Below are 19,076 nucleotides of genomic sequence, written 5' to 3'. Positions count from 1 at the left end.
TATAAAATACACCACTGCTATCATTATTATTCAATTTCCTATAAATCATTTTACTTTTAGTGCCATAAAATACAAGCCAAAGGGCACTTACAGAATGACTTGCTGCCTCTTAAGACAACACGGTAGATTTGTTTTCCCTTTTTGAGACAGGGTCTCATGGAGCCCTCAAACTCCAATGTAGCCACGATGACCTTCAACTCCTGCTCTTCCTGCCTCTACCTCCCAAGAGCGGGACTATAGCTTATGCCAACACATTCAGTTTTAGTGTACCATTAACCTTAAGTACATTTTGTAAATAAGGCTCAGTATAATACTCGTCTAGTATATGAGAAGCCCTGGGTCCAGTTACCAAAACTATGGGGTTGAGGGCAGTGCTAAATGTAAGAAGCATAATCAAAAGTCTCCATATTTGTAAGAGTTCCATGCATATATTATTAACATAGGTGAAAATGTAAGGATAAAAACATATCACTGATTGCCAGAGATTTGTCAATAATGAAAAGGCGTATCTACAAAGGGCTAACAGGGAGATTGTTAGGGCAATGAGGTGCTTTGTATGGAACTGAAATAATATACCACTCTATTTGTGTCAGAACCAAAGGAACTGTGCACCATACAATGAATCAACAAGGCTATAGGTTACAGAGGCAGAAATGAAATGGAAACCTGACAAGTCTAATGACAAATGAATCACAGAGACAACAATAAAGGGTAGAGCTTTGCCTAGCATGTATTAGACCCTGGGTTCGAATCTCCACACGGGGGGGTGGGGGTGGCAATTCTCCTAAAGACTTAATATTATAAATCTCCTTTTAGGAAATTTAACTCAGTGGCTGACAACTCACCTAGCATGTATGAGGCAAGTTCAATACCTATTACTTCTGATTAGAAAAAAAAGTGTCTCATATTAAAGCCTGAAATAGTGGTGCACACCTGCAATCTTAGCACTTGGCAGGCTAAGGAAGGGGGATAGCCAAATTGCATAGTATGCATAAGGCCTGGAATGCATGCTGAAAAATTCCATCAAGGAAGGAAGGATGGAGGAAGGGAGGGAGAAAGGGAGGGAGGGATGAAGGGAGAGAAAAGAATGAAAAGCAAATAAAGCAGAAGGTGTGAGTTCACAAAGAGACATTCCAATTCAAAATAAAACTGTGTGATTCTCCAAACAACTGCCACAAAGATGAAACCTCAAAATACTTACAGGGAAGAGATCAAACTCACAACCAGACTCCTATTGCAAAGGTAGTTAAACAGACCCTTACTGCAACCAAATGAAACTAAGTCTAGAGCACAAACAGCTAGAACCTAGGGCTTGGGAGATACTATACAACATCATGGGGAAGGCAGTTTGTCATAGGAATTGTGAGACTTCACTTGTCCTACTTAGTTAGGGTTTCTATTGTTGCTACGAAACACTATGACCAAAAGGCAAGTTGGGGAGGAAAGGGTTTTTTTCAGCTTACACTTCCACGGTGCTGTTCACCACTGAAGGAAGTCAGGACAGAAACTCAAACAGGGCAGGATCCTAGAGGCAGAAACTGATGCAGAGGTCATAGGGGGGGTGATCCTTATCGACTTGCTTCCTGGCTTGTTCAGCCTGCTTTCTTACAGAAACTAGGACCACCAGTCCAGGGACGGCACCACTCACAGTGGGGCTGGGCTCTCCCCCAATGATCACTAATGGAAAAATTGCCTCTCATGGAGGCATTTCCTCAACTGAGGCTTTTTCCTTCCTGATGACTTTAGCTTATGGCAAGTTGATACACAAAACCAGCCAGTACACCACCTTAGACCTGATCAGAACTCTGGAGTCAGAAGAGACCCTAGAATCTGTTCAATATTCTCTTCCCAAACGACCCTCAAGACTGCTCAAGTTTGAGAACCACTGGCCCACACACACAGTACAATGTAGCCAGAGAAGGTAACATTCATTTTCTTCTCTGGATTGCTAGTAAGGGATCTGTCATCTTTGCACTGTGGTCAATCAAATGTATAAATATATCAAAGACAATATTGAAAGAGCGGGCAGAAGTGCTTTCATGCAAACTCACCAAAGTTCCACATGGTACCCCTATTCCCCATCAAGAAAGCTAGCTTATAGTATTGATTCTCTGACTTGCTAATGACAATTTTAAAATAAGCCAAGCTTAGCAAACTAAATTTCGGAGAAAAGAAGGCGGAGTCGAAGAGAAGCCAGGTAGCCCCACTGGAGACAGAGGCTGTATGGAACTTTACCGGGTAAGCCACAGCCACGTGGCAATACACAGATTAATTGAAATGGGTTAACTAAAGATATAAGAACTAGCTAGCAATACACTTAAGTGATTGGCCAAGCAGTGACTTAAATAATATAGTTTCTCAGTCATTATTTCATGGTCTGGACAGCCGCGAATGAACAAGTAGCCTTCCACAACAAACTAAGGACTAGGTACACTAAGGCTATTTGTGACAGAGACACATCTGCTCCTGGCAGTACTAATTTACTTCAAAAAATGATGATGGGCATCGAAGAACCTCTATATAGTTTGCTTTTGTTGTGACAAAGCTAGTCATTTAGAAAAGAAACTACCCTCACCTTGACTGCTGACAGTATAGTGTTCAAATTGGACAAGCAGAACACAAAAAAAGCAACTGTCAAATTTTGCCTAGACAAGGTAGGACAGTCCTTCAAAATTCCCACCTCATAGAAAAGTCTGTTAGATATTAGGCCCATAGGCCAAAGTTGGATGCCCCATCATTACAGAGGAATTCTCGGGTGACCGTCCAGACAGCCAGATGTCTGTCATTTCTTAGTTTTGGAAGTTACTCGCTCTGCACTTCCTGTTTACTCAGATAATATATCCTTCCCAGGTCTCTGATGGGGTTGAAGATTAGATAGTTATGTTATAGTTTTCCTTAGTTATGATGAAAAGTAAATTAGGTACAAAACTTTGGACTTACCAAGATATGATAGATAATATTTTCTCTAAATTTGCCAAAAACAAATGGACTGGACATTGTGAACATAATTCTTACTTGAAAATTTTTCCTATTGTATGTAATTTTACTCTATTAGAATTAAAACCTTTGCTTTTTATTTAAACAAAGGGGGAATTTTGTGACATATTTGCACACTGTGTGAAGATGTGCCACTGTGACTGGTTTAATAAAGAACTAAATGGACAACAGGCAGGAAGAGGTTAGGCAGAATTTCCAGGAACACAGAGGACTCTTGGAAGAAGGCAGAGTTGCCAGACAGACACAGAGGGCACAGGATGGGCAGTGCAGAATGAAGGTAACCAAGCCTCATAAAAGAACAAAGATTAAAAGATACAGGTTAATTTAAATTAAAAGAACTAGTTAGGAACAAGCCTAAGCTAAGGCTGAGCTTTCATAATTAATAGTAAGTCTCTGGTTTGTTTGTTTGTGAGCTGGCAGCCCACAGAAAAATCTGTTTACATCAGGTAAAATGGACCAGGGAGAAAGTGGATGTTTCTTTAAAAAAAAAAAAAAAAAAAAAAAGCCACTTGTTATCACAGTTTGCTCATCTCAGTAACAAGCCAGTTAGTGGCATTACTCAAAACATAGTATCAGGCACAGCATTCTGCTCCCTCCATCAAAAAGGGTTGACTGAACTCATTAAAGTACTGGACAGAGGAGCTGAAGGCCAAAAATTACACTTTCAGAGTGGGAAAGAAGTCCTTGGGAATAAGGGGAACAGACGGTCATAACAAAAACAAGATGATGTATCCTAATAAACGAATGGGAGTATTTAAGAAGCAAAACCCTGGTTGTAAAGGGAAATAATTTTGCTAGGGTGTAGCTTAGTTAGCTGGCAGAAGACTTGCCAGGCAGGCACAAAGCCCTAGGTTTGATCCTCAGCATCTCAGAAAGCATTAACTGGATGTGGAGGTGAATTCCTACGACTTCAGCACTCCAGAAACAGGCAGAAGGATCATCTCAAAACAAAAAGAAAATAACTTGACACAGAACCGTAACACTTAGTTGTTACTAGAACTGGCCAGTTTAAAAACAAAAACTATCCATTGTAAATAGTCTGTTCATGAGGAGAGAAAAATCTAACTCTGAGCCACCTACTTAGTAATGTTTTGATTTTCCAGTAGAAGACAGCAGCAATCTATATCTAGTGAAGCTACATTTCTTTCTACCCAGACAAATTCTATGAAAAGGCTTTGGGTATTTGGGGACTTCTAAGTTTGGGGATTTGGAGACACTATTGAGAACTTAAAATGTCTACTGTGGATACTTATAAAGTCACTCTTACCATAGGTTCTGAAGCTATTTTCACATAAACATATTACCAGATAACACTGGCATCTGGTTTTTATGAAGGTCCTCATTAACACATTCCTTGGGTGTCCTACCCTACTCAACTGTCCACAAAGACACACTGCTCTCGATAAGGCTGCAGCAAGTCAGCTATTCTCTACTACCTAGTAAAGTCTGCTTCATGTGAAGTGCTCTTCCCAACACTGGAAGGTTGTAAATAGCATTTCTGTTCTATTGCTTAGAACCCATTTCTGCAAGAGGAATAGACTAGGAGAGTAGAGATGCCCCCAACAGAAGATAGCTTAAGAAACGAACACTCAGTGCATTGGCTACTGGCAAGATGGAAATCTCTGTTCCTACAGAACAGTGTTGTGTGTGTCCTGCACAACACTGCTCTACAATTCTACCATCACATTTCAACTTGAGACACAGCTGTGTACAAAAGCCCATCATGACAGCACATGTATGAAATGGTTAGGGTTATCATGACATCCATATGGTACCAACTCCATCTAATTCAAACTCTCACCAAAGTAAAAAAGTATTTAAAATAGGAAATCTGTTCTCAACTACACTAACTACAAGTATATCACTAATTTAAAATTCTTGTCTCCTAACATTTCAACAGGATGATCACTCCTTAACACTAAAACCAAAAATGTCTGAGTTCTAAAGATGAAACAAAGACAGGTGTTGAGGTGAAGCCCTGATGTCAGATGTCTTTATGTATATGTGCTGCTTTACTGGCTGATGAATAAAACTGTTTCGGCCAATGGCTTAGTAGATTAAACTAGGCAGGAAGTCCAGAGAAAGAGAGAGAGAGAGAGAGAGAGAGAGAGAGAGAGAGAGAGAGAGAGAGAGAGAGAGAGAGAGAGAGAGGTTGGAGTTGAGGACAGACATCATATAGCCACTGAAGGAGATACCAGAACATTACCAGTAAGCTATAGCCTTGTGGTGATGCATAGATTAATAGAAATGGGTTAATTTAAGATGTAAGAGCTAGTTAAGAATATGCCTAAACCATTGACCAAACAGTATTGTAATTAATTTAGTTTCTGTGTGATTATTGGGGGCTGGGCAGCTGGGAAACAAAAGCACAGTTACCATTTACAAAGCCCCAGAGTAAAAGGAATGTTCAAGTCCAACCAGGAGAAATATACTTCTTCCTGCTCCACTTATCCCCCCTCCCTCCTCAGGATAAAGATCCTTCTCTTGGAAACCGAGCATCCCAGAGAAAGACACTCATGCACTAGCACCTGGCAGTTCTTCAACAGCAGTTCTCCATCCAATCAACCTAAAGTGAAGTCAACACTTACTTAACTTAGCAAGGTCCCCTTCAGAGACCTGCTAAAGTCTCTTTCAATTTTAAATATGAATAGACAGTAAAGGATGATCAAATTTCAGACATGAACAAAACAAAAAATGACAAAGAACAAAGGTAATTCAAAGGATAGAAGAAATAATTTTTTAAAAATCTAGAATTACTATTCTCAAAAGGATACAATTAGAGCTGGTAAATGGCTCAAAGTGCTTACCAACAAGCCTAAGGGCCTGAGTCCAATCCTGGAATCTACCTGGTAAAAGGAGAAAAACAATTCCTGTAAGTTGTCCTCTGACCTCCCACATGTTACCATGCTAACACAAACACACACACAGGGAGTGTTATTAAAAAAAAATAAGATACAATTTAAAACTGTCTTAGCATAGAAGCAATCCAGGTGCTTCTAAAGTTAAAAATACAGCCAAAATCTAATAGAGAGATAAAGAAATCATCAGGGAACTTTCCCAAACCATTAAGAGAAATAGAAGATAAAACCTAGCTAACTGACAGAAAAACTGGAAATTCTACATGACTACTAATAATTCAAGAGAATGAAAGAGAACAGGAAAAATGTAAAGGCAAACAGATACTGACATATTACAACATAAAGTATCCCATAAACTCCCTCAAAAATGAAAGTCAAAGTAGCATTTGATACCATTCAATGTAGATAGCAAGCTTGAAGTCAAAGATGGAACATTTTAAAAGTTCCAGGAAAAATTTCAGTCAAGATTTCCTGTGGTACATGCCTTTAATCCCAACACTCAGGAAACAGAGGCAGGCAGATTTCTATGAGTTTGAGGCCAATCTGGTCTACACAAAGAGTTTCAGAACAGTCAGAGCTACATAGTAAGAGACTTGTTGGGGGATGAGGGCGGGAGGGATTCTCCACCTCAACTATCAATTAGGTAAGTATGAATGCAGCCCCCCCCCCTTTTTTTTTAGCTAGGCAAGATCTAACATTCTTATCAGGAACCTACTAGAAGACTTCTTCAAATATGCACACACACCCACACAGGAATGTACCAACGAAAAACGTAGATGCAATCATAGAGGCTGAGGGTTAATTGAGCAGCAGAGCCCTTGTCTGGCATGTAGGGGTCCTAAGTTTGATTTCCACCATCACCAAAACTAAAGAGGGAACGGGGAGAGGAGAAAGGCAGAGAGAGTGGGTGTGGCCACTATAATACTTGAGAAGCTGCTGAGTGACAAGTATGCCTTAGCCCTAAGGAACCAAAAGGAAAAAGAGGACTGATAACTTCATAAGCAAAGACCAAGTTAATGGAATGACGCTGTTGACAGGTTTTAAGAATATGTTCAAGCCGCCCATGTTAGCATATGTTTTTAATTCCAGCACTTGAAAGGGAACGGCAGGCAGCTCTCAGGAACTTCTAGGCCAGCCAGGGCTACAGTGAGAGCCTGTCTTAAAATAAAATAAAATAAAATAAAATAAAATAAAATAAAATAAAATAAAATAGAGTATGTTCAACAAAAGCATGTCAAAGTTCCAGATCAAAGAGAATGTATCTGTGTACATTTTTGGTCCTTCAGTGACTATCATGTCTTCTATAAGAGCAGCAAGTGCTCTTAACCACTGAGCCATCTTTACCGCCCCTCCCAACTTGTATTATTTTAATAACAGCAAAGTTTTTTGACAAAACTACTGTTTTAGGATTTCCAATATTCTAAGGTAGGAGCGATATAAAAGTTCAGGAGTTCAAACCATTCATCCTCTCTTCCTCAACCCAAAATTCTATAGACTTCAATCCCTAAAGACCTCTAAACATCTGAAAACCCCTACTCCAAAGCTTTAATTGTCCAGGCTCCACCTCTTGTCTACAATTATTACAGCTTCAAAATGGTCATTGTCTCCACTCACATTAAGACACAACTTAACCAAGGCACACACTCCCTTAACACTGAGTGGAGGAGTCCCTTCCTTTCCAACCACATCTATCTATTCACATCTAATTGTGCCATTCCATCCTTACACCCTGTGCTCCCAAAATAATCATGGGTCACATCTGAGTTCTCCCTCCCTTCCTCCCCATGCTATCAAGTATGTACACAACACTAGCATCTGGTCATAAAACACCAGCATTATGTCTGTTCATCATCTCACATTAATTTTGTCTCATTCCGTGCCCTCATTATCAGAAGCTGAAACACTACTTTGCATAAAGAAACACTTGCTGAATAAAATACCATTCGGATGTCTAATCACCACATCTGTAACTAGGTATTGTAAACCTACAGAGAGGCTAACAGCCACATGTCACCAACACCAGAATGAGACACAAAACCAGTTTATAGTTCTAAGACACACTACAAAAGGCTAAGAAAAACAAACTTCACAAAGTGCCTAACAACCTACAGTGCAATGTGCATGGTTTACAGCTCAGGTACTTTACAAAAGAAGTAAACTGTTTTCTTCAGAGATTTGAAACTAAGCTTTATCATACAAATCAAAAGCAGGTTTCTCTTTATCAATGACATTTTATGTGCTACCAGTTTGTAAAAATAAAAAGCAAAACGGCAGAGGAAGAGCCCCAATAATATCCTGCAGTTCAGCTAATGGATCACATTCATGTGATGCTTGCCAAACACAGCCAGTAAGCTAGAAGGTGACAAGTCACACACCACATTCGGTGTCCATCAACCCATTTGCAAACTGGAAGACAGGCCCTGACAACCAAAGGACAAATTTAAAATTTAGAAAAATCAGTTAATACTTTTCATCAATTCAAAAGTTAAATTTTACTTAATACTAGAAAAAAAGCAATTTCATTAGGTTCAATTTGAAGTATTATAAATTACCTCACTTAGGGACAAGAATTATTAGTGATGTGGATTGCTAAGTCTCCTCAGATCAAAGATGCCCACGGCTGCCGTCTGACAACTACACACTCTCATATGTGTGCGTGTGCACATGCACCTGTACCCACACCACACCACACAGTCTCTTTATACCTGGACACATCAGCAGCAGTTACAGGAAGACCCTTCCACTCATTTAGCCATCATTCAGTTATTATTTGTCCCAGCATACCCTAGTCCATCATGCTTCCTAATATATTCCGGAACTACTCTATTTAACATCTATGGAATGTGAGCAGGTGTAGGCATTCTAATAGAGTCTTACTATGGAATTCTACTGCTGCCACAAAACACCATTACCATCGTTAGGATTCAGGCATTATGCTGCCTCCTGTCATCTGGCAGGATGAACCCAGGCAGTACCCTGGTCAGTCCAGGGTCCTATGACTGCTCAGTCACTACATATATACAAAGGTGCAAAAGGTTCCTTTAAGAGACCAGCTCTGCCCATTCCTGCTTTCTCTTTCCCACTGCTCTTCTGAATAGGTAGGCTGATTCTTGCCTCTTTTTCCTCTTCCTCTTTCTCTCTTACCTCCCCCACTCTCTTTATCTCAATAAAACTCCCACATACATAAGCTCTGCCTGCATGGTGTGTCTGCTCCTCACCTGCTGTGGGTTCTCATGTGTTGTATGGCCCCTGAGCCAGCCGAGGTCTTTCTTCTGCTGCTTTACAACAACCATAAAGCAAGTAGGGGAGGAAAGTTTAGTCAGCTTAACACTTCGACATTGCTGTTCACCACAGAAATAAGTCAGGACTGGAACTTAAACAAGGCAGGATCCTGGAAGAATGCTCTTTACTGGCTTGCTTCCCTTGGCTTGCTCAGTCTGCTTTCTTATAGAACCTAGGGCTACCAGCCCAGGGATGGCACCACCCATAATGGGCTGGGCCCTCCCCCAGTGATCACTAGGTGAAAAAATGGTTTACAGCTGAATCTCCTTGAGGCATTTCCTCAACTGATGCTCCTTCCCCTCTGATGACTTTAGCTTGTATCATAAAATGTGCCATTACAGATGGGCTACATCACATAGGCTAATCTAAACAGAAAAGCATCTTTAAAAAACTTGTTTTTCTGTCCCCCCTTTGTCTCTACAAAACAAAATAGGATCTAAAGTAAGCTCTTCTCAATAAAATGACATATAAAGGACTGCAGCAAATCTCAGCCATTTATACTGCTCAGCTGGAACCTCCAGCTCGCTCCTCCTTGATCCAGAAAGCCCCATTCCTCTCTCTCCAAACCCCACCCTCTCAGAAAATCTCAGGCAGCTATTTCCTCTGCTGAAGTTGCCAGTAGCCCAAGACCCCGACTAAAGTGGTCAGTTTTTGACCATACTTGGGCACAAACTCAGCATATCACCACCTCCTCACTTACAGGGTATATATGCTCCTTGCTTTAGTTCAGTCACGTGACCTCTCTGGCTCCAATCTCTGGGGCCGGAGAACTCACCCAGGAGTTGTTTTGCTCAAATAAACATGTTCTTTTGCTTTTTCAATTCGGCTTGATCTGGCTTACTGTGTCAGCAGAGAAACCTATTATCACATTACACAGAAAACCTATTAAACATAACATGAACAAGAAAAAGAGATATAAACAAAACAACAAAAACCCTTTGTTATATTATGTAAGCCCCTGAGATTTGGAGGTTATTTTCATAAGAAAACTCATTAATTTTAAATGGAAAGTTAAACAAAAAAGTTACACTTTCCAAATTAGGTTCTGCCAAGAGAACACACTTTAGCGTAATCTGGAAGGTCAAATCAAAGCCAAGGGCCTTGCAGTACTGTTGATCTTTCTGTAGACACTAACAAACTCCAAATTCCAGGACTTGATCACTAACCTCGGGATGAGACAGGTTACAGAGTTGGTGTAAAAAGGTGACAAGGACAGTAGAACACTCTCTGGAATGGCCAACGGCTTCCATCCTTCCAAACTGCCAAATATTCCTAAAGCACCTGAGTTCCTGTCCTCAATTCCCTCTTGCTGTGGACACCACAGTTCCCACACTGAACTGTGACTGGTAAATGGTGCTACCCAGAGGAAAATGGCTGAAAGGCTCAGAACCAGCTTTGGTTTTCTCTCACAATTGAGTTTCACAGCAGTAATGTCTTGCTACCATTTTAGAAAAAGCTCTAGCAGCATATGGCATGCAGCCACAAAGAGTTAAATTATCACCTGTGGATATATTTTTAAAAATTCTATAGAAAGCAATCTGGTGGGCTGCTGAGGTAGTGGGGAACAAGAAATACAAGGACTACGACATCTGATTGGAAGACGGTGGTAGGTTCAAGGACAACGTTTAGTTTATTTTGTCTCAAAGCATGTACGACCTCTGCAAAACCCGTAATGGATCTCCTAACCATTAGCAGCACTAAGCTGACATAGAAAAAAAAAAATTACAGACAGAAAGTCATTAATATTATGGAATTACCATATGAATTGAATCCAAAGTCTAAAGGAAAATAAGTACAATACCTGTGATACAGCAGAACCCTGAGTCCCAGAATGAAGCAAACTTGTTGAAAGCTGATCAGTCTGAGAGTGAACCCATCATGTCTCCAGGCCTCTAGTTATAATCAGACGTCACAGAAGAGCAAGTGCCAAGCGTAATGAAAAAGAGGTGGGTAACCTTCCATAAAAACTGCAGCACCTGACACTGGCAGAAACCTGGGAATGCACTGGGAATGGGCGCGTTACTGAAGACTCCCTCCATTCATCACCACCTAGGATTCGCTCAATTAACAACATCTGGACTTGATGTCAGCCTGCACTCAGAATTCCCAAGTAAATCTGTATAAGCAGATCAGACACTAAAAATGAAAAGATCAGTGAGCATGCATAGCAATAAAAACTATCTGTGGGCTGACCATAGAGTTCAGCAAATAAACTTGCCCTGCAAGTCTGACACCCTAAATTCAGTCTCCAGAACCCACATAGAGACAGGAGAGAAATAATTCCATAAAGTTATCATCCTCTGGAGCACACACACACTTTTTAGGGAACTATATTTGTATGAAGAACAAAAAAAAAAAAAAAAGGAAGTGAACAGTGCTTCAGTACAGTACTCATGAGACAGAGCAATCTGTCAGAGGGAACTGGGGATGGGCGTGAGGGAGATAATCTGACAACTCTAAATCCAGGAAGTTCAGAAAGACCAAGGACAAACACTTTTAGAAAAACTAGAAACATCACAGTCAAGCTACTCATGTTTAAAAAGATAAAGCAGAGCTAGGGATGTGGTGGTTTAGCTTGTAGTGCTTCAAAAAGCCCTGGGTTGGGTAATCAGCTGATAGAACCTGGGCACAATCCCAGCCCTCCTAGGGTAGAGGGAGGAGTATGAAAAATTCAAGGTCATCCTCATGTACGAAATCAATATAAAGACGGAGTGGGCCAAAAGAATGGACCAGAGATTAAAAAAATATATATTAAAAGTAGCCAGGAAAAAAGAGAAATATCATAAAGAAAGGAACAAAGACGATTCAGACAATCAAGATAAGAAACAGACACTGGAGGAAGGGGGCTCACAACCTTAGTGGATGGTACTGACACGGTCAGTGTTCTTTAAGGCTATGAGCTCTGGTAGGCTGATAATCGGTGGACGCTATGCTTAAAGCCCCACGAACTGTCCTGGGTGGGTTATGAAAAAAACCACACATAAAGTTGGTTAAGGGGTGAGGATATGAAAGTGGATAGAGAAGTAGTTAGGAGGAAGGAGCAGGAGGTGAATAATAAAAATACATTGAATGCATGTATGAAATTCTCAAAGAATAAAAATTGTAGAGAAACAATGAAGGTCGAGAGAACATAGAAAGGCAGCTTTTAAAATAATAATGGGAGGAAAGGGGTTATAATATAAAATTCTATAGCCAGTAAAAAATACTCTTAGAAAACAAAGACTTCTACAGACAAGCAAAAGCTGACTAAGTCCAAGGTCAACAGAACCACATCTAAAAAAACATTAACAAGCTAGTCGGTGGTTAATCCCAGCACTTAGAAGACAAAGGTAGGAAAATCTCGAGTTCGAGGCTAGTCTGATCTACGCAAAGCGAGTTCCAGGGTGTCCAGGACTACACAGAGAAACCCTACTTCAAAAAACAAAACAAAGCAAATAATAATAATAATAATAATAAAATAAAAAAGGAAAAGTTTTTATGCAAGTCCAGAACTAAAGAAGAGAAACACAAAGAATAATATAAAAGATTTCTTTCCCAGTTTTCTTAATCATTGTTCTACTGCTGTGAAGTGACACCATGATCCAGCAATCCTTATAAAGGAAAGCATTTAATGGGGGGCTTGCTTACAGTTTCAGAGGCTTAGCCCATTATCACCATGGTGGAGAGCATGGCTGCAGGTACGGCACTGGATAACTAGTTGAAAGCTACATCCTGATCTACCAGCAGAGACAAAGGCTTGTCTGGCCTAGGCTTTTGCCACTGACACACTTCTAACAAGGCCACACTTACTCTAACACATGTGAGGTAGTCTATGAAAGGACTATGCTTTACTCAAGTTAGATTTTCACAGTGCAACTCTTAGAATAATCACTAAAGAACAAAAAAGGTCAGTGATAAGCCAAACTGAAGACAAATTTCATCAAAACTGAGCAAAACATTTAGATATGCCTCTCCTGAGACTAGAGAATCAGCAAGCAATTCAAGGTCATCCTCAGCTAGAAGATTAAGTTTAAGGCAAGCCACGAAAACAAACAAACAAAAACCACAATGTATACACACACACAATCAAATGATTAAAAAACAAGTAAAAGAAAGAAAATAGACAATGGACTTCAACCTTACAGTAAATGTGAATAGCCTTCAACAAGGTTTAGAGGCTGGAGGTCCATGCCTTTAATCTCAAAGGCACAGGCAGGCAGATTTTTGAGTTCAAGGTCTACGAATTTCAGGACAGTCAGGGTTACAAAGAAAAACTGTCTCAAAAAACCAGAAGGAAATAAAAGTATGAAAACGGAAGGGGGAGAGGAGAGGGGAGGGAAGGGAAGGGAAAGGGAAAAAGAAAGGAAGGAAACACAGGTGGACAGAGGTTGCCAAAAATAAATCTTTACATCGTCCTAACTAGTATAAGAGGCCACGCCCAAGTGGGCGGGTAACTTAAAAGCTACTGGCTGTAGGAATTCCTACAGCACATGTTGTATACAAAAACAAAAAAATGAACTTTAATTTAAAAACAAATGAACTGGAAAAAGGACACAGTATACAATGAACCTGAACATCTCAGATATCAGACACTACAGGGATAAAGACAGGCATTCATTCCATCATGATGAAACACGCATAGTCCAGGACACAGCAGTCCTGAAAATGATATAACATAAGGGGATTAATGGACAGAACTGAAATCTATACATATACAGTCAGTTACTTTCTTACAAAACTGCCAAAACAGCAGGGGTAATTTTTCAACAAATATTGCTGACAGAACTGGACATATATATGGGGAAAAAATGTCAATCTCACACTGCACATACATATCAACTCCTAATTCAGACCACAGATTAGAAATTAAACCCACAAAACTTCTAGGAGAAACTCTTTCTGACTCTGGATTACATAAATATTCTTATGATAAAAGAAAATTAGGCCATAGAAGAGAAAACATAAAAAAATCAGTTAACATCAAAACTAAAACTACTACTCTTCAGAAAACACTAAAAGAAACAAGTCAGGGGAGAGGACATTCAGAGAGTGCAGGTTATCTGACAAACATGCACTCAAAGTTCACAAGAGTGTCTTTAAACACAACAAAACAACCCAAGAAATGAGCAACAGATCTGAACAGTCTCACGCAACTGTAAGAAAGACCAGAAATCACTGGAAAGCGCCAAACCATGTAAATAAGGGACACAGCAAAGCCTACTACCGTCTACTCTGTCAGGACAAACTTTATGACTGACAAGACAACATGGAGACCAGTCAGTGCTGTCCAGAAGCACCAGAGAAACAAAAATCTGGTTTAGGTTGCTGAGTTTGTCAAACAAATCAAACGTAATGTTGGTGATATATAAATTGAATTTCTAGATTAAAATGGAGACAAAGGGAATTCTTAAAATAATTTGATTCAAGAGCATGGAAATTTGAGCTGTTTAACTAGAGTCCACCTTAGTTCCTTAGTAAAGTTTCCCTGTCTCTCTTTAAAAGTCTGTGTATTCCTGCATTATTTTAAATATAGACACCATAATTTTGTTACTGTTACATAGGCATCCATTTCTGGTATATTGCTACTAGTATAAATATTAACTTTTCCAGGCTGGTCTTCAACCTAACAGTCCATTACACTGAGTGTCTCAAGGTTTCAAAGATATGACTGCCAAGTTCTAAAGGGTTTGCTTTTGTTTTGTGAGACAGGGGCTCACACTATATCACCTTGCCTGACCTGGAATTCATAAGATCCCCATGAGAAGGTTTAAAGGTGTGAGCCATCACGCCAGCAACCAGGATTTTTCTTAACATATTAAACAGTAATAGAAATAAGGGGTATCTATGACTGGTTACCATCTTAAAACAAATATATTGAAAATTTCTCCAGTATTCTATTAGCTACAGGTCTGGTAATGACTTTTATATAGTTATCCTGCACTCTTTGCCTTACTAAGTTTTTATCATTAAAAAAAAAAAAAAAAAAAAAACGGTACTGGCCGGTTGGCATAAAAAAATGATCAAATCATGTTTTTCCAATCTGCTGAGATAAATTACACTAATATATCGACACTGGAACAAACTGTGAATCATGACTCTTTTTGACATGGCTAGGTCTGACAAGCTAATGGGATACAGGATTTCATTTCTACACTAATAGGTGAACCACACCTATATATAATCTTATCTAGTTTTAGAATCAAGATTCCACTATCCCCATAAAATGGCCTTGGGAGTTTTGGCTTTGCCTTGCTTTGTGCCCTATGTTCCAGAACTTATAAAAAGGAAAGGTTATTGAGTACTGAACCAAGAGACTTGGAAGGGAAAGCCCTTATCACTACTACTAAAAGTCTAAGCATAGTTCAAGTTTTCTACTGATAACTGTTTTGAGTTAATAGTTCCCTAACAATCATGGATTTCTTCATCTACCTTCTCAAATTTATTACCATATAGTAGCTTTTTAAAAATTTAATGTTCTATTTTAATTTTTTCATTTATTTGCAAATTTTGCTCTGGACCAATCTTTAACAGGCCTGCATAGCTTACTAACCTTTTTGTTTTCTAACAAGATCTCATGTTTCACAAGCTGGCCTTGAACAGCATACACAGCTGAGGAAAATGAAATTCTTGGTCCTCATGGCTCTACCTCCAAAATGCTGGGATTGCAATTGTTAGTCACCATGTTAAGTTTTATAAGGTACTGGAATCAAACTCAGGGCTTCCAGGACGCTAGGCAAGCACTCATCAACCCAGCTGCATCCCCAACACCCCAAATCTATTCATCTTTTCAAGGGATAATCTTTTGGTTTGGCAAGTTCTTTTGCTCTCAGCTTGGCTGATGACTTCTGTTCTTTATGTTCATTTCTTAACCCATCAAAGAAAGTTTACTTAACCATTAATACAAACTTCCTTCAGCATTTAAGGTAAACCACACTGCCACTATAAGGTCTATTTTCACAACGCAACCTTCAACATGAAAACTATATTAAATAAATGATAGTTCCATCTATGCATAACAGGGAACAAAGCTTCCTATCCACACCTACACAAGTGCCTTTGCCTAAAGCAGTTATCTTGAAGGCATGTAAGGTGGTGTGCTATTTCCATAAAAAAAAAATTTTTCTAAGGTTGTGACTACACATAAGCATCAGGACAAATAATTTTCTCTTCATAATTAGGTGGGCAATTACTGTTATAGCTTAATAAAATTGGTAACTATAAATAAAATCTCCAGTTGCATTACCAGATGTCATTTTAAACTTGCAGTTAACAAGGACCTGGCTACCACTAGTGGTCACGTTCTTTTTACCACACCATCTCCCAAGGTTAAAACAACACTTTCTGGTTCTTTCCCTAGCTGTGGAAGCGCACCACCAGGCTGTAAATGTTTTCGAATTACTTTTTGTCTTCCGCCTGCAACTGAATGTTAAGGCAGAGTGCTAAAAAGTTCAACAAGCGGCAGGGCCCTAGGTATGGTCACTTGAATGGCTTCTCTGAAACGTAATTTTTATACATCAGCTTCAAAACAGTTGCAGCAGTTCCCGCTGCATAAAGAAACAACTCAGAGTTTCGTGAGAGGATGCAAAAAATGCAGAGCAGAGAACAAAGTACTAACCTAAAAAGACAACGTTCAGATTCCTGATTTGCTTAAAGTACAGCGGCTAAGTATACAAGAACACAAGCTGTCAAATGTCTTTGCTTTCTGGTTACCAAAAAGAACTCTTGCTAACGAAATTCAAGACCACCTTATTCTTCCCCCCTCGCCTCGTAAGGTGAAACTTTGAAGGGGACGCGTGAGAAAAAGAGCTTACTAATGTTGAGAGATGATCAGGCGTAATAAAGATCTTGTCTGAAGCATAATCTGGGGCTGCGGGCGAAGGTAAACGAGCAGCCCGGGCTGGTCGGCCAGACACCGGCTGCAGACACCGAACGAGGGTGGGAGGTAAAAGGGGAGAGAGAGACCTAGGCCTGGAACAAAGGAAGTGGAGCTGCTTCCAGGGCGGGGGGATTCGGCGAGCCGAAATGGAGGAGCAGCCGAGGCTACGGGGAAAAGGCCAGACTCACGGAACTTGGAAGTGGAGGTGTTGATGTTGATGGTGGAGCTGGGGGTGGGGGCGGAGGCCGCCTTGGTCACCGCGGCAGCCGTGTCGCAGCTCTTCAACATCATGATCACCCCGTTGGGCTCCGGCAAGGGCGGAGGCCCCAGCGGGAGGCCCTCCTTAGGGTCCTTCCTGTCCACGGAACCCACGGGCATAGCCAGCAGCTGGCCCCCCGGGGCTTCTCGGCCGGGATCCTGGATGGACGACGAGGGCGGTAGCGGTAGCGGTGGCGGTGGCGGTGGCGGTGGAGGCTGCCGGAAGTTGTCCGCGGCGGCCTCCCAGTTGTTGTGGTTCTGGTCGTCCATCATCGCCTCGTAGCTGAGCATCTCCTCCTCCTCCATGCTCTCCTCCATCCTGCCGGGCCCCCCGGCGGCCTTCCAGGCACCTGCCTCCCCGAGGCCCGGGAGCACAGCAGCCGCCTCGAGTTCACATAGCCTGGAGCCCTCGCGGGCGCGGCGGACAGGCCAGGAGCGCGCGCGCCCGAGTGCTTTCGCCCTCGCTCAGGACTCGGCTCAAGGAACCGCTAACTGCGGTGGGCACTCCCGGACTCGGCTTCTCAGAGACGGCCGCAAAGCGGCGACGTCCCTCACGACATTTTACAGCAGCTTCCGCAGGCGCCTGGGAAGAGCTGGGGGGAGGCGGGGAGCGGCCAGGAAGACACGTGGTGCGAAGGACCGGCCCAGGAAAAGCTGGGCGGAAAGGGGGCGGGAGCTATGGGTCCCTCTCCGCGCTCGAGGGACCCAGCTGCCACCTCCCGGGCTCTGCCTAGACCAGGTGCCTAGACCAGCATCCACCGGCCCCGCCCCCGCTTGCATTACGTCATAGAGGACTGGTCTACGCACGCCCGCGTTCTCTGATTTGGTACCCGAACCTCTGGGAACCTGGGTGTGACCGGGAGTGCAAGAGAAAACTGCGGGCAGTGGTTATGTTCATCAGCCTTTTTTTGTTTTTTAAAGAAAAAAAAAGTCCCACTCTGTAGCCCAATCTGGCCTCCAACAACTGGCAGTCATTCTTTCTCAGCCTCCCGAGTGTCCCATCACGATCTGTGCTGGCTAATCTTTGATGGTGGGGTTCCCTCACCACCACCGACACGTGCTTTTTGCTACCTAGGTCTTGGCCTCCCAGTCTCAGCTTTTGCTTGGAGACAGAAGTACAGGGTCGCAGCAGGCCCTGGGTACAGACTCTAAATGATCCGGGTAGGCTACTGGTATGGTATGTGCGTTTCTTAGCCCTTGGCGCACAAAACTGAGACACACAGAATACTGCTTCAAGAATTGCACAATATACATTCCTTCCAAGAACATGTGAAACATTTACTAAAGATAAATATACTGGGTCCTGAAGCAAGTGTCTCTGCGTGTCTGAGGACTGACATCACGGCAACCACATTCTCTGCCCACTGCGCAGTTAGAAACCATTAACTGAACAATAGCAAGTCCCTGTTACTCCCTTGACTAACTCGTGGATCTGAAAGTCAGAGTACTAGAAAACCTTTAGAACTGACGAGAACGGTACAAGCATAGTAAACGTTTCTAGTAAGGCCCTTTTCAAGGAGGTTTCCCCAGCACACTAGTAAATACTGAACTCTCCATGTGTATTTTAAGATACTCAAATGCTTTCACTGATTAACATCATTATGGAAAAACCTAAAAACAGGCTGGGCCAAAGAAATCATTGACAGGGTTTATAGGTGGTCATGGGTAAGAAACGTTAAAGGGAAATCAAATGGGCCAGTAATAACTGGTTGACTCTTAGAAAACTGTGAGCCATTGTTAAATTATACTTTAAAGTATATCATGCTTTAGTAGTTATTAACGTAAAACCACTGCTGGTTTGTTCAGTATGTAGAGACAGATATAAC

At 41.4% G+C, this 19,076-nt stretch overlaps 1 protein-coding gene across 4 annotated transcripts in view; it reads right to left on the bottom strand.

Annotated features, from left to right (window-relative positions):
* Window positions 1-17,972, bottom strand: part of Cacul1 (CDK2 associated cullin domain 1) — a 55,209-nt gene extending 37,237 nt beyond the window's left edge. The window contains exons 1-2 of one of the 4 annotated variants that reach the window (XM_057778635.1): window positions 17,181-17,972; window positions 5,805-5,843 (exon numbers count right to left, since the gene is read on the bottom strand). In XM_057778635.1, the coding sequence (XP_057634618.1) occupies window positions 5,805-5,843; window positions 17,181-17,568 (427 nt within the window). In that variant the 5' untranslated portion in view covers window positions 17,569-17,972. The remainder of the gene's footprint in view (window positions 1-5,804; window positions 5,844-17,180) is intronic. The other 3 variants (XM_057778632.1, XM_057778636.1, XM_057778634.1) reach the window with 3 other exon arrangements.
* Window positions 17,973-19,076: the final 1,104 nt, after the last annotated feature.

The sequence above is a fragment of the Chionomys nivalis genome, chromosome 8, assembly GCF_950005125.1.
Source record: "Chionomys nivalis chromosome 8, mChiNiv1.1, whole genome shotgun sequence".
In the NCBI taxonomy this organism is placed as follows: domain Eukaryota; kingdom Metazoa; phylum Chordata; class Mammalia; order Rodentia; family Cricetidae; genus Chionomys; species Chionomys nivalis.
This window is presented reverse-complemented; position numbering and strand designations above follow the sequence as displayed.